This window comes from Phialemonium atrogriseum (genome assembly GCF_030411735.1).
Source record: "Phialemonium atrogriseum strain 8032-3 unplaced genomic scaffold QBC33scaffold_3, whole genome shotgun sequence".
Lineage (NCBI taxonomy): Eukaryota > Fungi > Ascomycota > Sordariomycetes > Cephalothecales > Cephalothecaceae > Phialemonium > Phialemonium atrogriseum.
Window position 1 is genome coordinate 1,203,836 of NW_026848140.1, and position 16,230 is coordinate 1,220,065.

Consider the following 16,230-nt stretch of genomic DNA (forward strand, 5'->3'; position numbering starts at 1 on the left):
TTCACCAGGGGCTAGGCGTTGGCTGGGCTGCCGCTGTGGTTACATGGATAGCCAGCTGATTCTGCCTGCCATGGATTTTTGGCGCAGGAGCGAGGAATATTTCTCAATACCCACGTCCTGTGTTCGTCGAATGGTAAAACAACTCGCCCTGAGGCTTCATCATGATCACTCGATCGCCTCCCACAAACCCCCGTTGTGATACTCTGATCAAAAACCGTGAGTGTCAAATTTCGAAACTGGTATCTCAAAAGCTGGGAGGCGGTGAACCTGTGTATCCATTTGGCAGTGGAATGAAGGAAGCCCTGGACAACGTGAGTATCTCACGACGTTATATATATAAACCAAGTATCCCTTCTTGGAGCTCAGACTTGCCCAAAGCTCCATCCGGACAGCCGTTCGACAACAAATAGCCCGACGCCCCTGCCTTCAGCACCTCCGTTCTCAAGACACTTGTTTCATCTTATTTTTCGCTCTAGAGTTTGAGTACCAAGCATGGAATCAAGGGTACCCAAGACTGGGTCTCTGAGTGATAGCGGTCTGATAGTAAAAGAATGTGGGAAGTGCAGCATGAGAACGTAAGGAATAACCTGGTTGTCAGATACAAGAGTACTGATTGGAAACAGGAAAGATCAGTGCAGCAACTGCCACGGAACCATGTTCACCTACATCCAACGCCCCCAATTTTCTACCCCGTCGCCGCCGCGACCACGTTCCGGCGCCGGTCCCGGTCCCGGCGCCGGAGATCAGTCGACCTACTCTGGTCACATGGCAAAATAGATGCAGCACTTGCTCGCCTTGGAGGTTGATTGCGAGCCATTCTCGTGTAAGAGCACCTGACTTCTTGTCTTGAGCGAGGAGAATTAGGCACAACAGAACGCCCGAGACTTTATTGTAGCACCAATAGGAGGATATGAACCTGATGAGAGCATCTGCGGAAGCAGTTGCACGTTGGACGAACCCGAGAAACAAGCCCCTCGTGCGGTGGTGGTACAGAACCGGTGCCTTGGTTTCTGAGCCCCTGAATTTCCCAAGACATTGTGGGTTCTTGTGGCTTATGACGGAACTCTCGTTTCTGGCGTTGTACGACGTGTTCAAGACACGCCCAATTTGATGACTTCAGGTATAGCTCAATCACAACGTTTCTTCACCGTCTTGCAGGTCATCCAGACCTGTAATAAGTGATGAGCCCATGGTGCTCCGTGAAAACTGGGCGCCAGAACTGGTGATCATCGCGTTAGTGGTGGAATGTGCTACATACCATCTTTGCTTCCTGGCCCTGGCTTCGCCGCAGCAGGAAGGCCTTCAGATGATTAGATTCGTCTGTTAGCTGGCATGGAGGTAAATGAACCTACTTAGAAAACAGGTATCTGTAGTTGGATTGTTATGCATTAACCCATCGATCGGCATTCCCTTTACAGTATTCTATCTGTTTTGATACATGCCTGACAGCTGCATAATTACATATGCATGTAGGTACTGTATTTTAGTTGTAGCTTCCACTCTGGGTTCCACCTGCCCCGCAATGCAGCTTGAGCCTCGCGAGATATCAGCTCTCCGCCAAACCAAACCAAACCACCGCCGGTGCGAGTACTTAAATTAGTGCTTCCAGCTGTTATTTTGGCCTTACCCTAACCCTTGCACCTACTGCCAAATACTTGAGAGATTAGTACAGTACAAAGACTGCCCTTTGCTCAGCACCCCCTCCACAACAAGAATTTGGCCCAGACAATGGGCCTAGGCTCTTGACAGTTGACACCATGTCTGTCATCCTATGCACGGGTAAAAGCTCTTATGATTGTTGCGACCTCGCTGGCATGGCTAACTTGCATCTCAATAGCTGGCTATGACCATACGATAAGGTGCGCAACTGTCGCTCACCCCCGGTTCTCGTAAGGTTCTCATAAGCTGACTCGGTTTGCGCCAGGTTCTGGGAGGCCCTTTCAGGGATCTGTTCCCGCACAATCCAGCATCCCGACTCTCAGGTCAATCGACTATGCATATCCCCCGACAAACGTTTCCTTGCCGCGGCAGGCCACCACACTGTGAAGCTATTCGATATACGCTCCACCAACCCGGCCGCGATCCTTGTCTTTGAAGGCCACACAGGCAATGTCACGGGGGTCGCTTTCCACTGCGAAGGGAAGTGGATGGTTACAAGCTCCGAGGATGGCACAGTGAAGATCTGGGAGACCAGAACCGGTACGATCCAGAGAAGCTACAACCATGGCTCCCCCGCCAACGATGTTGTCATACACCCAAACCAAGGCGAGATCATCAGCTGCGATCGAGCGGGCAGCATTCGCATATGGGACCTTGCCGAAAACACATGCTCTCACCAGCTCATCCCAGAGGACGATGTCTCTGTGTCCAGCGTAACAGTCGCCAGTGACGGAACATTGCTCTGTGCCGCAAACAATGTTGTATGTCGGGTTTCCCTCCATCAAGCTGAGCCTGCTTTCTCCCGCCACTACTACCTACTACATACTACATACTACATATACTGACCCCTCCCTCTCCTTCTAGGGCAACGTATTCGTCTGGAAACTGATCCAAACCTACGATCGCACCCAGCTCCTCCCCGTGACGCACTTCAACGCGCACAAGGAGTACATCACCCGCATCCTCCTGTCGCCCGACGTCAAGAAGCTGGCGACGTGCAGCGCGGACCACACCGCCAAGATCTGGGAGGTGCGGGACCTCGAGCCCGCGCCGGCCGACAGCGAGCCCAAGCCCTTCCCCCTCGAGGCCACCCTGACCGGCCACCAGCGCTGGGTGTGGGACTGCGCCTTCAGCGCCGACAGCGCCTACCTGGTCACCGCCTGCTCCGACCACTACGCCCGCCTGTGGGAGCTGCAGAGCCAGCAGATCATCAGGCAGTACAACGGCCACCACCGCGGCGCCGTGTGCGTCGCCCTGAACGACTACTCGGAGTCGAGATAGGCTCGAAGTATTCCCCTGTCTCGTTCAGATGGGCTTCAAAATGAGGCTGAGAAGGCAGAGTAAGGCCGGCGCAAGGTCATGTCCAATGGAAGAGCATGGAGTTTCTGGGCATAGGGCGGGGGCTAACCGGCTTCCCCCGTAAATTGTATTATTATACTCTCGAATTCATGGATTAGGGCCTTGATGACTTTTCACGGTGGGACGACCCAAGTTGGTTTTTTTGGTAGAGCCTTGCATTTCACGCAGGCTAATAATTATGACTATGGGATACCAGTATCCAGTCGTACTCTCAGGGCTGTTAATATGGATGTATCCGCCCCTTTGAAACCCAAAAAAACGCCGTGCTAAGCATGCACTTTCGCCGCCCCCCTGGTCTTTTTCTCCTTCCACACTCCCGCCACCGTGTCACCAGCCATCCCCCCAGCCATCGTCGTCGTTGCCCGTCTCCTTCGGCTTCATGTCGATCTTCTTCGGCGCGGGTCTCGCGGTCGCCGCCCGAGCCGTACCCGCACCCAAGGCCCCGGGCCTCTTGGCCGCGCTCGCTGCCGCGACGGGCTTACCGCCGCCGGGGCCCGCCGCCTTGGTCAGGCCCTTGGGCAGCGGCCTCCCGCCGCCGCCGGGCCCGGCCTTCTTCTGCGCCTGCGCCGCCAGCCAGCCGGCGAAGTCGGGCTCCGCGCCGTCGTCGAACGGCGTCGCCGAGGCTGCCGCCGCTGCTGAGCTGGCCCCACTTACGGCCCTGCTGCTCGCCCCGGCGGCGGCGGCGTCGCGCTTGGGAAGGGTCGCCGTGGAGGACGACGGTGACTGCGCCGGGTCGGCGGGGGTGTCGAAGAAGTCGTCGGCATCGTCCATGTCGCCCCACGCGTCGCCGTCGTCGTCGGCGGCCGGGTCGGGATCCGGGAAGAAGGACTCGGCTGCGTTCCCGGTCGAGGATGATCGTGATAAGGGGGCCTCGCGGGGAGGTGACTTCAGAGCTTGGCGGTGGAGAGCCGATGCGGAGGAGGTCAATGCCGGGACCGGCTTCTTGGTGCTGTTTGCAGACGGTTCGATCTCGCCCGCTGCAGTGGAGAGCTTGTTGGTGAAGGAAGAAATAGCCCATCCGGCCCACGAGGCTGATGATGAGGATCCATTCGGCTGGGGAGAGCCCATCCTCGGGCCCGAGTTCTCCGCTGGGTTCTGTGGCGGTAGGACGGTATCAGGCATGCTTGCCGTTGCTTTTCTTACCTTTTGCAGATAGACATCCAAGGTCTTGCTAGCCTGGTCACGAATCAACTTTTCTTTGTCGATAAGCAACGGGCATATTGACGGAAGGATACGGCCTGCGCAATCCTCCTCCGAGAAGTAGTCGCCAGTCACAGCCAGGGCCAACAGCGCCGCATTACGGGCGTGAACGAAAGGATCCCTGAGCGATCTCGTAAAAGCGGCAATGAGGACTTTCGCCCTACTCGAGGTCCCAAGGTACTTGGCGATCTTGCCGAGACAGATGGTCGTGTTTGTTCGAATTCCCGGCTGCTCGTCGTTGGCAGTCCTGGCTAGATATTTCAGCAACTCTCCGTTGATGGTCCGATCTGAGAGTTTAGCTATCAGCGTGAGCACTGATTTCAGCGTTTGTTCTCGAACCACGGGTGCTACGTCTGTGAACCCGGTGACCTAGGGGCGAACCCGTTAGCACTGCCGCATGGAGAGGGGTCTTCAAGGCTAGTTACCATTTGCGGGAAGACCTTGTCATTGACCACCTTCTGTGGAAGTCTATCGATCATGAGAGGCAAGCTGTCTAGAAGGCACACTCTTATTGCGCGATCCGGGTTGCCGAAGAGCCGGATGACCACAGGTGTGACTTTGGTCTCGAAATCCTCATTCGAGAGCTTTACCGAAATCTTCATGACCAGGCCGAATGCTTTTGGTCCCCCACCCCCGAACTCTACGGCTTTGAGAAGCTCCGGCAAGACCTTCATCTTGAAGAAATCCTCAGGGAAGTCATCGGTGAGTTGTTCCAGGTCCCTTGGACAGTTAGCATCTAGGTAGCCCTCAAAATATGGAACATCTGGAGCACCTGACTCACTCGAGGAAGGCCTCTCGCTCTTCATCTGATTTAACGCCGAGGTTATCAATGCCGTCGGTTAATTTGATGAGAGGAGTGTCGAAGAAGGCGCCACTTCGCCTTCCCTGTTCTAGAAAGTGGCCAACGCTGAGTCGAGCTTTTGGGTTTGCATTGACAAGCCGTTTATAGCTGGAATGCATGCTGGGAGGGATTCCCTTTGTTTGACCCGCCTGGTCAACTCCGGCGTAGCTGCCGTTGAAAACCTCAAAGACCAATATCCCGAGATCGAAGGAGTCGACTGCCGAGTGTGGGTTCTTCTTTATCGCATCCCAGCCTGACCGAGCTAGCTCGGGAGGTGTGTAGCGTCCGGAGTCGGGTACCAAGCTGCCATAAGTCTTGTCTCAAGTCAGCATAACAAGCAAGCACTTGATATCCAGCGTTGAGGAAGCATACATATATAACAGCATCGTCATCCTTGACGTTGCTGAGAACCTCAAAACCGCCAAGCTTCCACTCTCCGCTTTCAGACGTATAGACTGAGGCAACTTTCAGGTTGCCATGGATCGATGACGCCTCGTCATTTATGAATTTGACGGTGCTCTTTGCAATAAGTCAATAGGCAGATTTCCAGGAGCTTGCAAGGCGAAGAAGGCCTACCGCTATACTGTGTAGGCCCCATTTGGTAGCCTCCGGGCTTAGGCTCTTTCGTTTAACGTGCCACCGCAGCGGGACGACACGCTCAGTTGCGATGTAGATATAGGTATCGGTCTTCGCGCAAGGTATTAGCAATCTGACAGGTGGGAAGCAGCTGGCTCGAGTCGCACCTCTACGGTATCCAACACCTTGATGACACCAGGGTGCCGTATGGTACGCAGCTTCTTCACCGCATTCTTAGCAAGCGGCAGCACAGACTTGTTGGCGGTGATGTCGAAGGAAAAGATGCTGCAGTTGGAGCCATCTTCCTGTTCCCGGATGTCAACAGGGCAGGCCATGGAAAATCAGGGCACCGAAAGAACTCACTCGCCTTGTCCCATTGTAAAGTGTCCAGATGGAGGGGTCGAGGTCTACCTTGTCGCCGAAGGTGTAGGGGAAGGGCGGGCCCTTGGCAATGGCGGAAGCAACAGCTGACTTGAGGAAGTCCATCGAGACTGAGGCGGTCAGTGGTGTGTGGGCAACTGGGCGGAACTGGGCTGGGGCTGGGGCTGGGCCTCGACTTTCGAACTCGCGCCTCGAGACTCAGGAGGGAGGAGTTGGGTAATTAATTGTGTTATCGTCTTTATCGCTGACAACCTGTTCCTACGTTGCAGGTCCCAGGCAACAACAGCACACTAACTACGTTAGGTAGGCGGAGAGAATGTGGGGGGAATTCTGCCGGTTGTTTTGGCGGCGGTGGCAGATGCTAGCAGGCGCGTTTTGGGGTACTTGAGTACCTCTATAATGTTTTTTTGAGTTCTCCCGTCGCCGGAACATCTCCCTCCTCCATCTTCCTCATTCCCGTCTATCCCGCCAGGCCATTGCATGCGGGCATGAACATACATGTCTGTTGCGCACCCCACACAAAGTCCTCCAGACCGACTTAGGAACACCTCGCGCCTCAATTTCTTCCTCTCTGTGAGCTAGAGGAATCGGGCGGATGACTATTCTCCACCTGCTGCTCCATGGTCAGGGTAGCGAGGCGCGGACTAGGTGACTGGGCGAGCTGGACTGGACGAACTTCCGAAGCCTGAGCCAACCTACACTCCCGACTCCCAGAACCCTGTCGTGGTAAGTTTTGCCCTCTGGCTTTTCTACCTTGGGGTTTTATCCTATTCTCTTTCTTTCTGTTTGTTGTGTTGTCTGTGATGAACAAAATGGTAAAAGATCAGACTGCCTAGGGCCCTTCTGGTTTCGTTTACTGTGGTTGTTGCGTCGAGAACTGGCTGGTGCGCAGTCGCAACTGCACTGCCACTGCCTTCTCGAACCCCAGTGTGCCTTGAGATCCACGGTCTACTGGGGTGCTGCTTTGTTGTTGGTTTCAAAGGACATCAACTTTCTGTTCCTTTATTTCAGGAAGTTACCGCATTCCGGAGCCTCACCTCCAACTGCCTCTCTGGGGTGGCGCCAAAGACGGCGGTAAACAAGCCCACTTGCCTCACTCTTCTCCCACCAGCCTCGCAACACCAGAGTTTACGAAGCCGCTGCGGCATGCAAGCATGATGAGCCATAAATAAACTGAAAAGACCTGAGACACATTTTATAGTTTTCATCCTCCTCACATCAGCTCAGAACCCTTTTATTGGAAAGCTACTAACCCCACTTTCCGCGCTGTAGAGACAGGTCTTTAAGGAGACACTCGCCCAGCGCTCGCCACTCAATGCCTCTTTGCCAGTATAGCTGCAAACGCTGCAAAGAAGGCCCGCGGGTTGATAAACGACTCTACAAATGCATAAATTGCAAGAGACACTATCACTCCGCCTGCCATCGGCCTCCACCTCATGCAGAGTAAGGCGCCATTTCTCTTTTCGTCTCTTCTCGTCCCTTCTCGCTGGCCCGTAATCGACCTGTTCTGCCAGTCTCGCGCTCGCTAGAATTTTCCCAGCCGAACAATCCTAGTCTCACGTCTGGGTAACCCACGCCTCGCCCCCAAACACCCCCAACCCCCCCAACATTGGCCGACACGTTTCGAGACACTGACCCACTCTAGCAACTGGACCTGCCAGAATTGTCTCGCCGCCGACAACCCTCAGAAGAGACGACGTTATCATGACACGGCTTCAATATCATCCTATGCTACCAGCCTTAGCTCCACTTCTCTCCGACAGGCCAACCCGGATACGGCAATGCCTGGACCGGGAGGCTCCTTCACGCCAGACAGCAACGATGCAGATGTAGTCGTCGTGCAATGTTCTTACCCGAAATGCACGGCCGAGCCCATGGCCAACGGTCCACTATGCACCGTGCATATGATGGACATGACCAAACGGAGTCCGGCTTCCAAGTCCGAGCTAGCACGTCAATCATCCGCCCAGGCCACAAGGACGAAGCTTTCTGACCATGATCCTAACGGTGTGCTTCCAATCATGAGGAGGAAAACGGGATCCGGGGGACAGCCCTTGAATCCCGGCGGCACGTCCGTCTCGGGCAAACTGACTGGCTCGCCAACGTCGCACAAGGCACCTCCTCAGCGTCAGAATATCCACTCTCCTCCTGATAGTCCTCCGCGGGAGACTGGCCCTGCAAGGAAGAAGATTCGAGTCGCTCAAAATCCACATGATCATCACGCCGACCTGCAAAGCGGTCGACCTTTTGGGGTCACGCCCAGTGAAGTCACAGACGAGGATAAGCCTGAACGACCGCGAGACAGGAATGGACAGGTCGACACTGCCTCTTCCAGTACTGCCACCTTCCGATACGGCAGGAGAATTGGTACTGTAGGCAATGACGCCAAGGACGCTACCAAGAGACTCTCCCGTCGCCAGGTGATACGCAAAGCGGCACCGCAATCCTTGGTTTTTAGCATAGAACCCGTTGAGTCGACAAGGCAGGAAAATAACTACCGATCTGAGCAAGCCAGCTCGACCAGGCAGCCCAACTCTGAGGTATCCGAGGCCAACGGGATTGCAAGTATGAAAAGGATGGCATCCCTTGAAGCGAGTCAAAGCGCGGCCAAAAACTTTGTTGGAAACAAAGCCCTGCGTGCCTGGTTTTCTCGGTATCATCACTCATCGGGATCGATTAGCCAACAGGATCAGAGAAAAGATACAGCCCCTGATACCCCGGCCAGTGAGCCGATGAATGGTCATACTAAACAGGCTGGCGAAGACAAGGTGCCCCGTGGTTTTTCAAAGCCCACCGCCGCTGGATCCGGGAGAAGGCAGGAGAGTCAGGAGCCGACTCTAAACCCCCCCGCGGCGAGGAAGCCGACAATGAGACGACTCGAGGAGCAGGAGCCCGAGCCAAGGCGTAAATTGCAAGAGCCGGCGGTCCAACATGCACCAAAAACGGTCGATGAGTCGAGTTTTGATGTTCTTATATATCGCCAGGAAGATGCATCTGCGCCACCGCGCGGTGTGCAAATCCCAAAACTAGACGCTCCACCAAGCTTCCAACCGCCAGATGAGCCGTATTATGCTCATATTGACCCCAGGCTGCATTGGCCGCAGCAGCACTCAGAACGGTGGCGTAAAGCGAAACAGGAGGAGATACAAGCGCGAGGTGGGCGGAAGGCCAACTTTGGAACAGCCAAAGTCCGCATGAGAGAACAACGGCTGCGGGAAGGCCCGGCCGAATTCGAGGATCAGCTTCCCGACCGTATCCGGGAGGATCCAGCTTGGGTACGCGCTCTTAAAGCGCTGCACGAGACTGAGAATGAGGCGTCGCAGAAGGGGAAGAAACCGATAAGGCAGGGGCTAAGACGACAACCGTCAACGAATGGGGCCGGAGTCCCAAGGAAATAGGGGTGCGGTATATGTCCTAAAGGCCCGGGTCGGAGACTTCTGGAGACGGGGAGCGATGAGATATGAGGGAATGGGCATGGGCATGGGTTTATGACGCACCGGTTTCCTGGGGCTACAACCTGGACACAATGGGAGCCGTGTCAGGGTTAGGCATAAATCATTCAATCTGTAATACGCTCAACGACCAGCATCGAAGCAAGTCCCTGGATTATCTCCGCTGGGCAATAGCAAGTCTCATTGCCTCAAGTGAGATTCAGGAGGATGCTTGTAAGGAAGGACTAAACAGTTGTCAATATTAAAAATTATCACGTAAGGCAATAATCTAACTACCAAAAGTGCTAATGAAAGATACTTACCTTTACCTGTTTCTTGCCAACTTCGCAGTGCATTCTACTGAGAAGGTAATATAGATCCATAGAGGGCTAATTAAAAGATGCAACAACCTAGGTAGCAAGGCAAGTGTCTCCAGCAGGCAGAGGAAATGTCAACATTGAGTAACAGATCTCTTGTTTCAAGAGACTTTGCTAAAGTAGGTTTGGCTTTACCTTCTTTCTAGGAGTGCATCTATCCACACCCACCGATATTTCCATCCACACCCACCCACGTGACTCTACACCTGAGCAAATGTAAGATGCAATCTGCACGTAATAAGAGGCATAATTTCTTGATAATGTAGAGGAGTAGGGATGCGCTGAAAGTAAAGTTTTAGTGGTAGTACAGGTTTGTATATGCTGAAAATTAGTGAGCTTTACCCCACTTTATTTGGCCCTCGAGAACTCGCACCACCTTACAACTTTAGGTGGTGCGAGTCCTCACAGGTACCTAGTGGTAGTTTGCAGATTCGAAATTAGGGTTAGGGTTATACTAGTTGCAAAGTCACGTGGGTGGATGTGGATGGTGCGTGCCATCTTTTCTCAATTGGTGCCTAATCCTGCACCAATAATCTAACAAGTCATCATCCGCTGCTATCGTTGCATACCCCCTCCCAAACCCCCTCCAAGTGCCAGCCCACTTCGATACATGCAGCGCCGCCTCCTGATCCGCAGTCGGCAGAGCGTCAATCCTCTTATGCTCAGGCTCCTCAGCCCTTCTCAGCGCATCCATCCTCGTATGCAACTTATACTTGGCCCGCGCCTCCGCCCCATCCCGCTCCATCCTCTCTCGTGCGGTCTCCCCCTCCCCCTCCCCATCTCCATCCTTGCGTGCATCCAGATCGCCCCCCGCCCCCACCAGCAGCGCCATGACACGGCCCTGCCTCGCGAGTAGCTCTGGCAGCCCGCCGCTATCCCTCTGCTGCAGGTCAATTGTCGCCGCCAGGTGGCACGGCGTCTGGCCAGCGTTATTGCGGGCGTCGCCACGGGCGCCAAGGCGCGTCAGCGCCGTGACGACATGTTCGTGCCGGTGGCGCGCGGCGAGGTGAAGGGGCGTGTTGCCGTCGTTGTCGGGCGAGTCGATGTTGATGATGATGTTGGGGCCGGTGGCGCTGGTGGCGCTGGTGTTGCTGCTGCTGGTGGTCTCGTGGGGATCGGCTGCGATCAGGCGGCGGATGAGCGCAGTGTTGGAATTGCTGTCGAATGCGGGCAAATCGGACACCCTGGACAATTCAGAGCGGTCGCAGAGGGTGTGCAGCGGCGTGCGGCCTTGGGTGTCACGAAGCGAAGGGTTGGCGCCGCTGTCAAGCAGAGCGCGCATCAGCTGAAGGCGGTCGAAGCGGGCAGCTAGGTGGAGCGGTGTGCGATCGTTGTTGTCTTTCGTGTTGACAGTTATGTGGTGGGCCTCGTCGCGGGCGAGCAAGAGTCCCATGATCTCAACGAAGCCCCCGGCAACAGCTGAGTGGAGCGGCGTGTAGCCGCTGTTGTCCTTGGCAATGATGGTTGCCTGCAGGGCTGTATCCTCAGCGAGGAGGAGGGTCACAATCTCTAGGGAGCCACCGGCAGCGGCTAGGTGGAGTGGCGTGCGGCCGCTGTGGTCCTTGGCGTTGATGGTTGTTTGCCGGGCCTGCTCGTCGGCGAGTAGCAGGGCCACCATCTCGACAGAGCCCCCAACAACGGCTGAATGGAGAGGCAACTGGCCCTGGCCATCTACTGCGGCAATACCAGACCGCGCGCCAAGGTCAAGAAGCGCCTGGACTGCAGGAATATTGTGATGTAAGCAACCTCTGTGAAGCGGGGTCAGATCATAGCCTTCCCCTATATGGGCTGCTCTGGCGTTCACATTGGCTCCCGCTTCGATCAGCCACTTGATGACCTCGGCATCTGCCGACGACGCAGCTAGCGTCAAGGTGTTACCTCGAGCGCTAGGAATGTATAAACCGTATTGATAGACAGCTGCTGCATCTGCGCCTCGGGTTAGAAGCAGGCGCACAATCTGCTTGCTCTGCTTGCATAGTGCGGGTGCTGCACTTAGCGCACACCGCAGCGGCGTCATGCCATCGCCAGCATCTCGTTCCTCAATGTCCGTTAGAGGCTCGAAGCTCAACAGAAACTGCACAGTGCTTGTATGGCCATGGCGACAGGCAGCATGCAAGGGGATCAAATACAGGCGGTCAAAATTTGTAGGCTCCTGCGTAAGTTCAGATGGTGAGAGAGTCGATTGGTATTCAAGGAGGACTTTTAGGACGTCGTTGCAGCCCACCTCGGCAGCATACACGGTGGGAGTTGGGAGGTAATACTGTGGGTCGTCCCAGGTCAAAAGCCTCGGCTTCAAGGCGATAAATTCGCGAAGAGCCTCGACGTCGTTCAGCTCAAGGACGCGCCTGAGATGGAAAAGTCCGAGGTAAGAGTAATCCAATTCGGATATCCACCCGTCAGGGGTAAACTCGGAATACTGGGGCGAGGAGACACCCATGGTGCTGCTGGTCATTTTTGGCAGAAGCGGAGGGGAGGTCGCGGAGGGTCATGTCAAATATATATACCTCACAAGCACGGGCCGGCCCCCTTGCGAGGCAGTCAATAAGCGCACCCATCAGCAGCCCTGTCCGTTACTGTCATTGCTACGTTAAAGCAGCAGCAGCACCGGCCCGCTCACGAAGAAGGAAATGACCAAGGGCGAGATTCGGGGAGCATTTTAATCTGTTATGTAAGCTTATCGCGGCGCTATTTGTGACTTTAGCACATACATTGCTAGCATAGCGCACAGCATGGCATGTGTAGGTGGGAAAGGAGTCTGGTAGGCTCCTGAGTAGGTTTGGCTTTCAAATATGACTGCCAGATCTCACTCTGAGTCAGTTTTGGAAATGCTGGCTAACTGATTATGAGCTCTTAGTTTACATGACTCAAGCTTGAACTGTTGTGTAGACTGGCTTTCTCAACCTGACTTTCTCAACTGAATGGGCTCAGCCCACACTTTCTCAAGAAATCAACTGCTAGTTAAGTGATAACGTAGTCGTATGCTGATCTAGCCATGGCAGAAACAAGCCTCGATTCCTTCAACTCTCTAAGTGATGTGAAAAAGGGACTTGACTGAAAAATATCATTAAAACTTGTAATGGCCAGTTCCACAATCAACTCGGGATTAGAGGTTGGGTTAACCCTAACCCTCTTTTAACACTGCTTGGCAATGGGACCAAAGTCGACAGAGAGCTGATGGAACCGTGAGGGAAAGAGCATAGAAAAAAACCCTGTATTCCTTATCTACAGAACCGCCTTGACTTGGTATATACGTACAGAGCTGTCTATGACCACCCAGATAGTTCTCGGCCTCGCCTCGGTCTCAAGCCCACAGAGGCTTCCAGGCTATCTACCCCGATCACCAACCCCCCCCTCTCGCCCCTTACCCCACAAACCATCCGCTCTCTCCAAACCCTCAACGAATGTCAAACAACTCATTTACGCTTGGACAGCAGATTCAGCGCGCTCCCAGCGAGGATGAAGGGAGCCTGGTCCTCGCTGACGGCATGGCGGGTGGGGATGAGGACCTCCTCGCCGGACCCCTTCCTGACGACGCGCAGGGCGACGTCGCCGCGGCCGCCGTTGAGGAGCATGTCGCGGAGGCCGACGGTGGATACCTCGTCGCCGGCGCCGATGCGGTCGTAGTCTGCCTCGTCCTCGAGGGTCAGCGGCACGACGCCCTGCTTCTTCAGGTTGGTCTCGTGGATGCGCGCGAAGCTCTTGGCCACGATGACGCGCGCCCCCAGGTACCGCGGCTGCAGCGCCGCGTGCTCGCGCGCGCTGCCCTCGCCGTAGTTGTGCTCCGCCACCACGAGCCACGGCTGGCCCGACTCCTTCCACCGCCGCGCGAGGTCCGGGATCGTGTGCCGGGACCCGTCGAGGTCGTAGGCCGCGTTCACCTCGCCCGTCTCGGCGTTGACGGCCGTGTTGAGCGTGTTGGCGCTGATGTTGGGCAGGTGGCCCTTGTACTTGAGCCACGGGCCCGCCGCTGAGATGGTGTCGGTCGTGCACTTGCCCGTCACCTTGACCAGCACGCGCAGCCCCGTGAGCTCGGTGGACGGGAACGCCTCGAAGGGCTCCAGCAGCGCGAGCCGCTCGGAATCAGGCGCGATGGCCACGCTGACGTCCGCGCTGGGGGGCTGCGAGAGGCGACCCAAGCTGTCTTTGCCCATTTCGAAGGGGGTCGGCGGCCCCTCTAGACCCCGCGGCGACGGGAAGCGGAATTCTTTCCCATCGGGCGTCGTCAGGGTGTCCGTCATGGGGTTGAAGGTCGTAGACCCGGCATATGCCATGGCCGTGACAATCTCCGGAGACGCGAGGAAATTCATGGTGTCTGGGTTGCCGTCGTTGCGCCCCCTGAAATTCCGGTTGTACGAGGTGAAGATGGCATTCGATGTGCCTTTCTCGACTCCGTCTTGGCGCTTCCACTGACCGATGCAGGGCCCGCACGCATTGGAGAGCACAATGCCTCCAGCGTCGGTGAAGGTCTCCAGCGTGCCGTCCCGCTCCAGGGTGGCACGAATCTGCTCGCTGCCCGGAGTGATGTAGAAGTCAACAGCAGGCTTCAGCCCGGCCTTTGTGGCTTCCTTGATGATGCTTTCGACCCTAGTCATGTCCTCGTAGGAGCTATTTGTGCAACTTCCAATAAGACCAGCAGAAAGCTTCTCCGGCCATTCCTGCTCCATGACCGTCTCCTTGAACTTCGAGAGCGGGGTTGACAGGTCAGGGGTGAAGGGGCCATTGACATGCGGCTCTAGTTCCGAGAGGTTAATGTCGATGACCTCGTCATATTGGGCGCCTTCGTCGCTCCGGAACTTAAAGTAAGCGTCTTCGCCAACCCCATTCCCAGAGAAATTCTGGAACGCCGTGGCATCCCGGCTAGCCTGGTCCCTCCTGGTTGATTGCAGGTAACGGCTCGATGCTTCCGTAAAGGGGAAAATGGACGTAGTGGCACCAATCTCAGCTAGTCCGGCGACACAGTCAGTCACACAAAGAGGTCAAATGAACGCGGAAGGGATGAAACCGACCTCCCATATTGCAAACGGTTGACATGCCAGTGCAGCTGAGGGTGTCCACTCCCGGGCCGAAGTATTCGACGATGAAGCCCGTACCACCTCGGACGGTTAATAGGCCAGCTAAATGGAGGATGACGTCCTTGGGGGACACCCAGTCACTGAGCTGGCCGCTAAGACGAACACCAAGGACGCGAGGGGCCTTGAGCTCCCAGGGAGCACCAACAAGGGCTTCAACAGCGTCAGCTCCACCAACTCCGATAGTGATCGTGCACAGACCACCGGCATTGGGGGAGTGGCTGTCAGTGCCCAGCATCATCAGTCCCGGTATCGCGTAGTTCTCGAGCACGGTCTGGTGGATGATTCCAGCTCCCGGAGGCCAGAAATCGATGCCATATTTCTTGCCGGCCGACTCGAGGAAGTCGAACACCTCCTGGTTGATCTTGATGCCCGAAGATAGATCGACGTCCGCACCTTTCTCTCCGACGATCAAGTGATCGCAGTGGATACTGGCGGGAATGACGGTCTGGGGAAGATTGCAGGTCATGAACTGCAGGAGAGCCATCTGGGCCGAAGCATCCTGCATATTCACGCGGTCTGGGTTGAGTTTGAGGTTCGCCTTGCCCCGGATGTCGCGGCCATTGTTCGTGTTGGAGAGGAGCGACTCCTCGACGTTGTCCAGGTGGCTGTACAAGATCTTCTCGGCCAAGGTCAAGCGCCGAGACCCAAGCACATGTCTGACCTCCGAGTACTTTCCGTATAGCTTCTCATATGTCGGGGGAAGTGGCGATGCGCTGCTGAAATGTCGCGATCTCGAGGCACTTCGATTGTGTTGACTTTGGAGAGCCCTCTGTATATGGAGTGTCAGCTTAACTGAACAGGGTTTCTGGCCAAAGAACCTGAGTAGCCATACCTTTAAGAGTGAGCCAGATCGACTGGCGAGATCAATTGGCCGCATCTTCGCAATCAATGACCAAACAACGCTCCCCAAACCCGGTGTTGGTGGGGTCACAGGGAAGGTGGGAAAAAAGTTCGTGAAGGCCGATAAACGGCGGATGCCGAAAAAGATCTGGGGAAGATACATATCACACCGCTCCACACAAGATAACGAAATTGTCCTATCATGACTCTGGGATTACATACAGTGAAAACCTGGTTTAATGCATAACCAATTATTCATAAATCAGGTCTATTTGCTCCAAGGCATGAGCATCAAGTACGCCAGCTGCACCTACATGTGTAGCTAAGTAGCTACCTATGGAAGAGAGAATAAATAAGAACAAATACATGTGCTAAGCACCATAAGAGAGAGTAAATAGAGGGTATACTTTTGGCTAGATCACTTTTCTACCTTCAACTCTTAACTTCATCTATTATAGGTTATTTGATAGGTCCCTTCTCAGATGATTCGCCAT

General features: G+C 55.2%; 5 protein-coding genes across 5 annotated transcripts; 2 read left to right on the top strand and 3 right to left on the bottom strand.

The window, feature by feature from the left end:
* Positions 1 to 1,528: 1,528 nt before the first annotated feature.
* Positions 1,529 to 3,373, top strand: QBC33DRAFT_526999 (WD40-repeat-containing domain protein). The gene is made up of 4 exons (XM_060426944.1): positions 1,529 to 1,779; positions 1,838 to 1,859; positions 1,925 to 2,420; positions 2,524 to 3,373. Exons 1-4 carry the CDS (start codon positions 1,758 to 1,760, stop codon positions 2,938 to 2,940), a joined length of 957 nt encoding a protein of 318 aa, XP_060287358.1. The 5' UTR covers positions 1,529 to 1,757; the 3' UTR covers positions 2,941 to 3,373.
* On the bottom strand, positions 3,041 to 6,305 carry QBC33DRAFT_527001 (armadillo-type protein). The gene is made up of 7 exons (XM_060426945.1): positions 5,999 to 6,305; positions 5,803 to 5,940; positions 5,636 to 5,746; positions 5,432 to 5,578; positions 5,000 to 5,373; positions 4,644 to 4,938; positions 3,041 to 4,587 (listed from the first exon to the last, which is right to left on the bottom strand). The coding sequence occupies exons 1-7, from the start codon at positions 6,119 to 6,121 to the stop codon at positions 3,346 to 3,348; spliced, it is 2,430 nt and encodes an 809-aa protein (XP_060287359.1). The 5' UTR covers positions 6,122 to 6,305; the 3' UTR covers positions 3,041 to 3,345.
* A 1,205-nt stretch (positions 6,306 to 7,510) lies between these two features.
* On the top strand, positions 7,511 to 9,593 carry QBC33DRAFT_234088 (uncharacterized protein). The gene has a single exon (XM_060422859.1). The coding sequence runs from the start codon at positions 7,798 to 7,800 to the stop codon at positions 9,412 to 9,414; it is 1,617 nt and encodes a 538-aa protein (XP_060287360.1). The 5' UTR covers positions 7,511 to 7,797; the 3' UTR covers positions 9,415 to 9,593.
* QBC33DRAFT_566599 (ankyrin repeat-containing domain protein) lies at positions 9,320 to 12,571 on the bottom strand. The gene is made up of 2 exons (XM_060430462.1): positions 10,435 to 12,571; positions 9,320 to 9,692 (listed from the first exon to the last, which is right to left on the bottom strand). Exons 1-2 carry the CDS (start codon positions 12,274 to 12,276, stop codon positions 9,657 to 9,659), a joined length of 1,878 nt encoding a protein of 625 aa, XP_060287361.1. The 5' UTR covers positions 12,277 to 12,571; the 3' UTR covers positions 9,320 to 9,656.
* Positions 12,572 to 13,237: 666 nt separating this feature from the next.
* On the bottom strand, positions 13,238 to 15,773 carry QBC33DRAFT_575967 (aconitate hydratase-like protein; the record flags this gene model as incomplete). The annotated part of the gene is made up of 3 exons (XM_060430871.1): positions 13,238 to 14,766; positions 14,831 to 15,665; positions 15,729 to 15,773. The coding sequence occupies 3 exons, from the start codon at positions 15,771 to 15,773 to the stop codon at positions 13,238 to 13,240; spliced, it is 2,409 nt and encodes an 802-aa protein (XP_060287362.1).
* Positions 15,774 to 16,230: the final 457 nt, after the last annotated feature.

What these genes read in the sequence shown, in the direction of transcription:
- QBC33DRAFT_526999 (XM_060426944.1), top strand. Translation starts at nt 1,758, where the DNA reads ATGTCTGTCATCCTATGCACGG. An exon ending in GTCTGTCATCCTATGCACGG is followed by an intron (nt 1,780 to 1,837) that starts GTAAAAGCTCTT and finishes GCATCTCAATAG; the next exon opens with CTGGCTATGACCATACGATA. An exon ending in GGCTATGACCATACGATAAG is followed by an intron (nt 1,860 to 1,924) that starts GTGCGCAACTGT and finishes GGTTTGCGCCAG; the next exon opens with GTTCTGGGAGGCCCTTTCAG.
- QBC33DRAFT_527001 (XM_060426945.1), bottom strand. Translation starts at nt 6,121, where the DNA reads ATGGACTTCCTCAAGTCAGCTGTTGCTTCCGCCATTGCCAAGGGCCCG. An exon ending in GGGGCCTACACAGTATAGCG is followed by an intron (nt 5,579 to 5,635) that starts GTAGGCCTTCTT and finishes CTTATTGCAAAG; the next exon opens with AGCACCGTCAAATTCATAAA. An exon ending in GAGCGAGAGGCCTTCCTCGA is followed by an intron (nt 4,939 to 4,999) that starts GTGAGTCAGGTG and finishes TAACTGTCCAAG; the next exon opens with GGACCTGGAACAACTCACCG.
- QBC33DRAFT_234088 (XM_060422859.1), top strand. Translation starts at nt 7,798, where the DNA reads ATGCCTGGACCGGGAGGCTCCTTCACGCCAGACAGCAACGATGCAGAT.
- QBC33DRAFT_566599 (XM_060430462.1), bottom strand. Translation starts at nt 12,276, where the DNA reads ATGACCAGCAGCACCATGGGTGTCTCCTCGCCCCAGTATTCCGAGTTT. An exon ending in ATCAGGAGGCGGCGCTGCAT is followed by an intron (nt 9,693 to 10,434) that starts GTATCGAAGTGG and finishes ACAACTGTTTAG; the next exon opens with TCCTTCCTTACAAGCATCCT.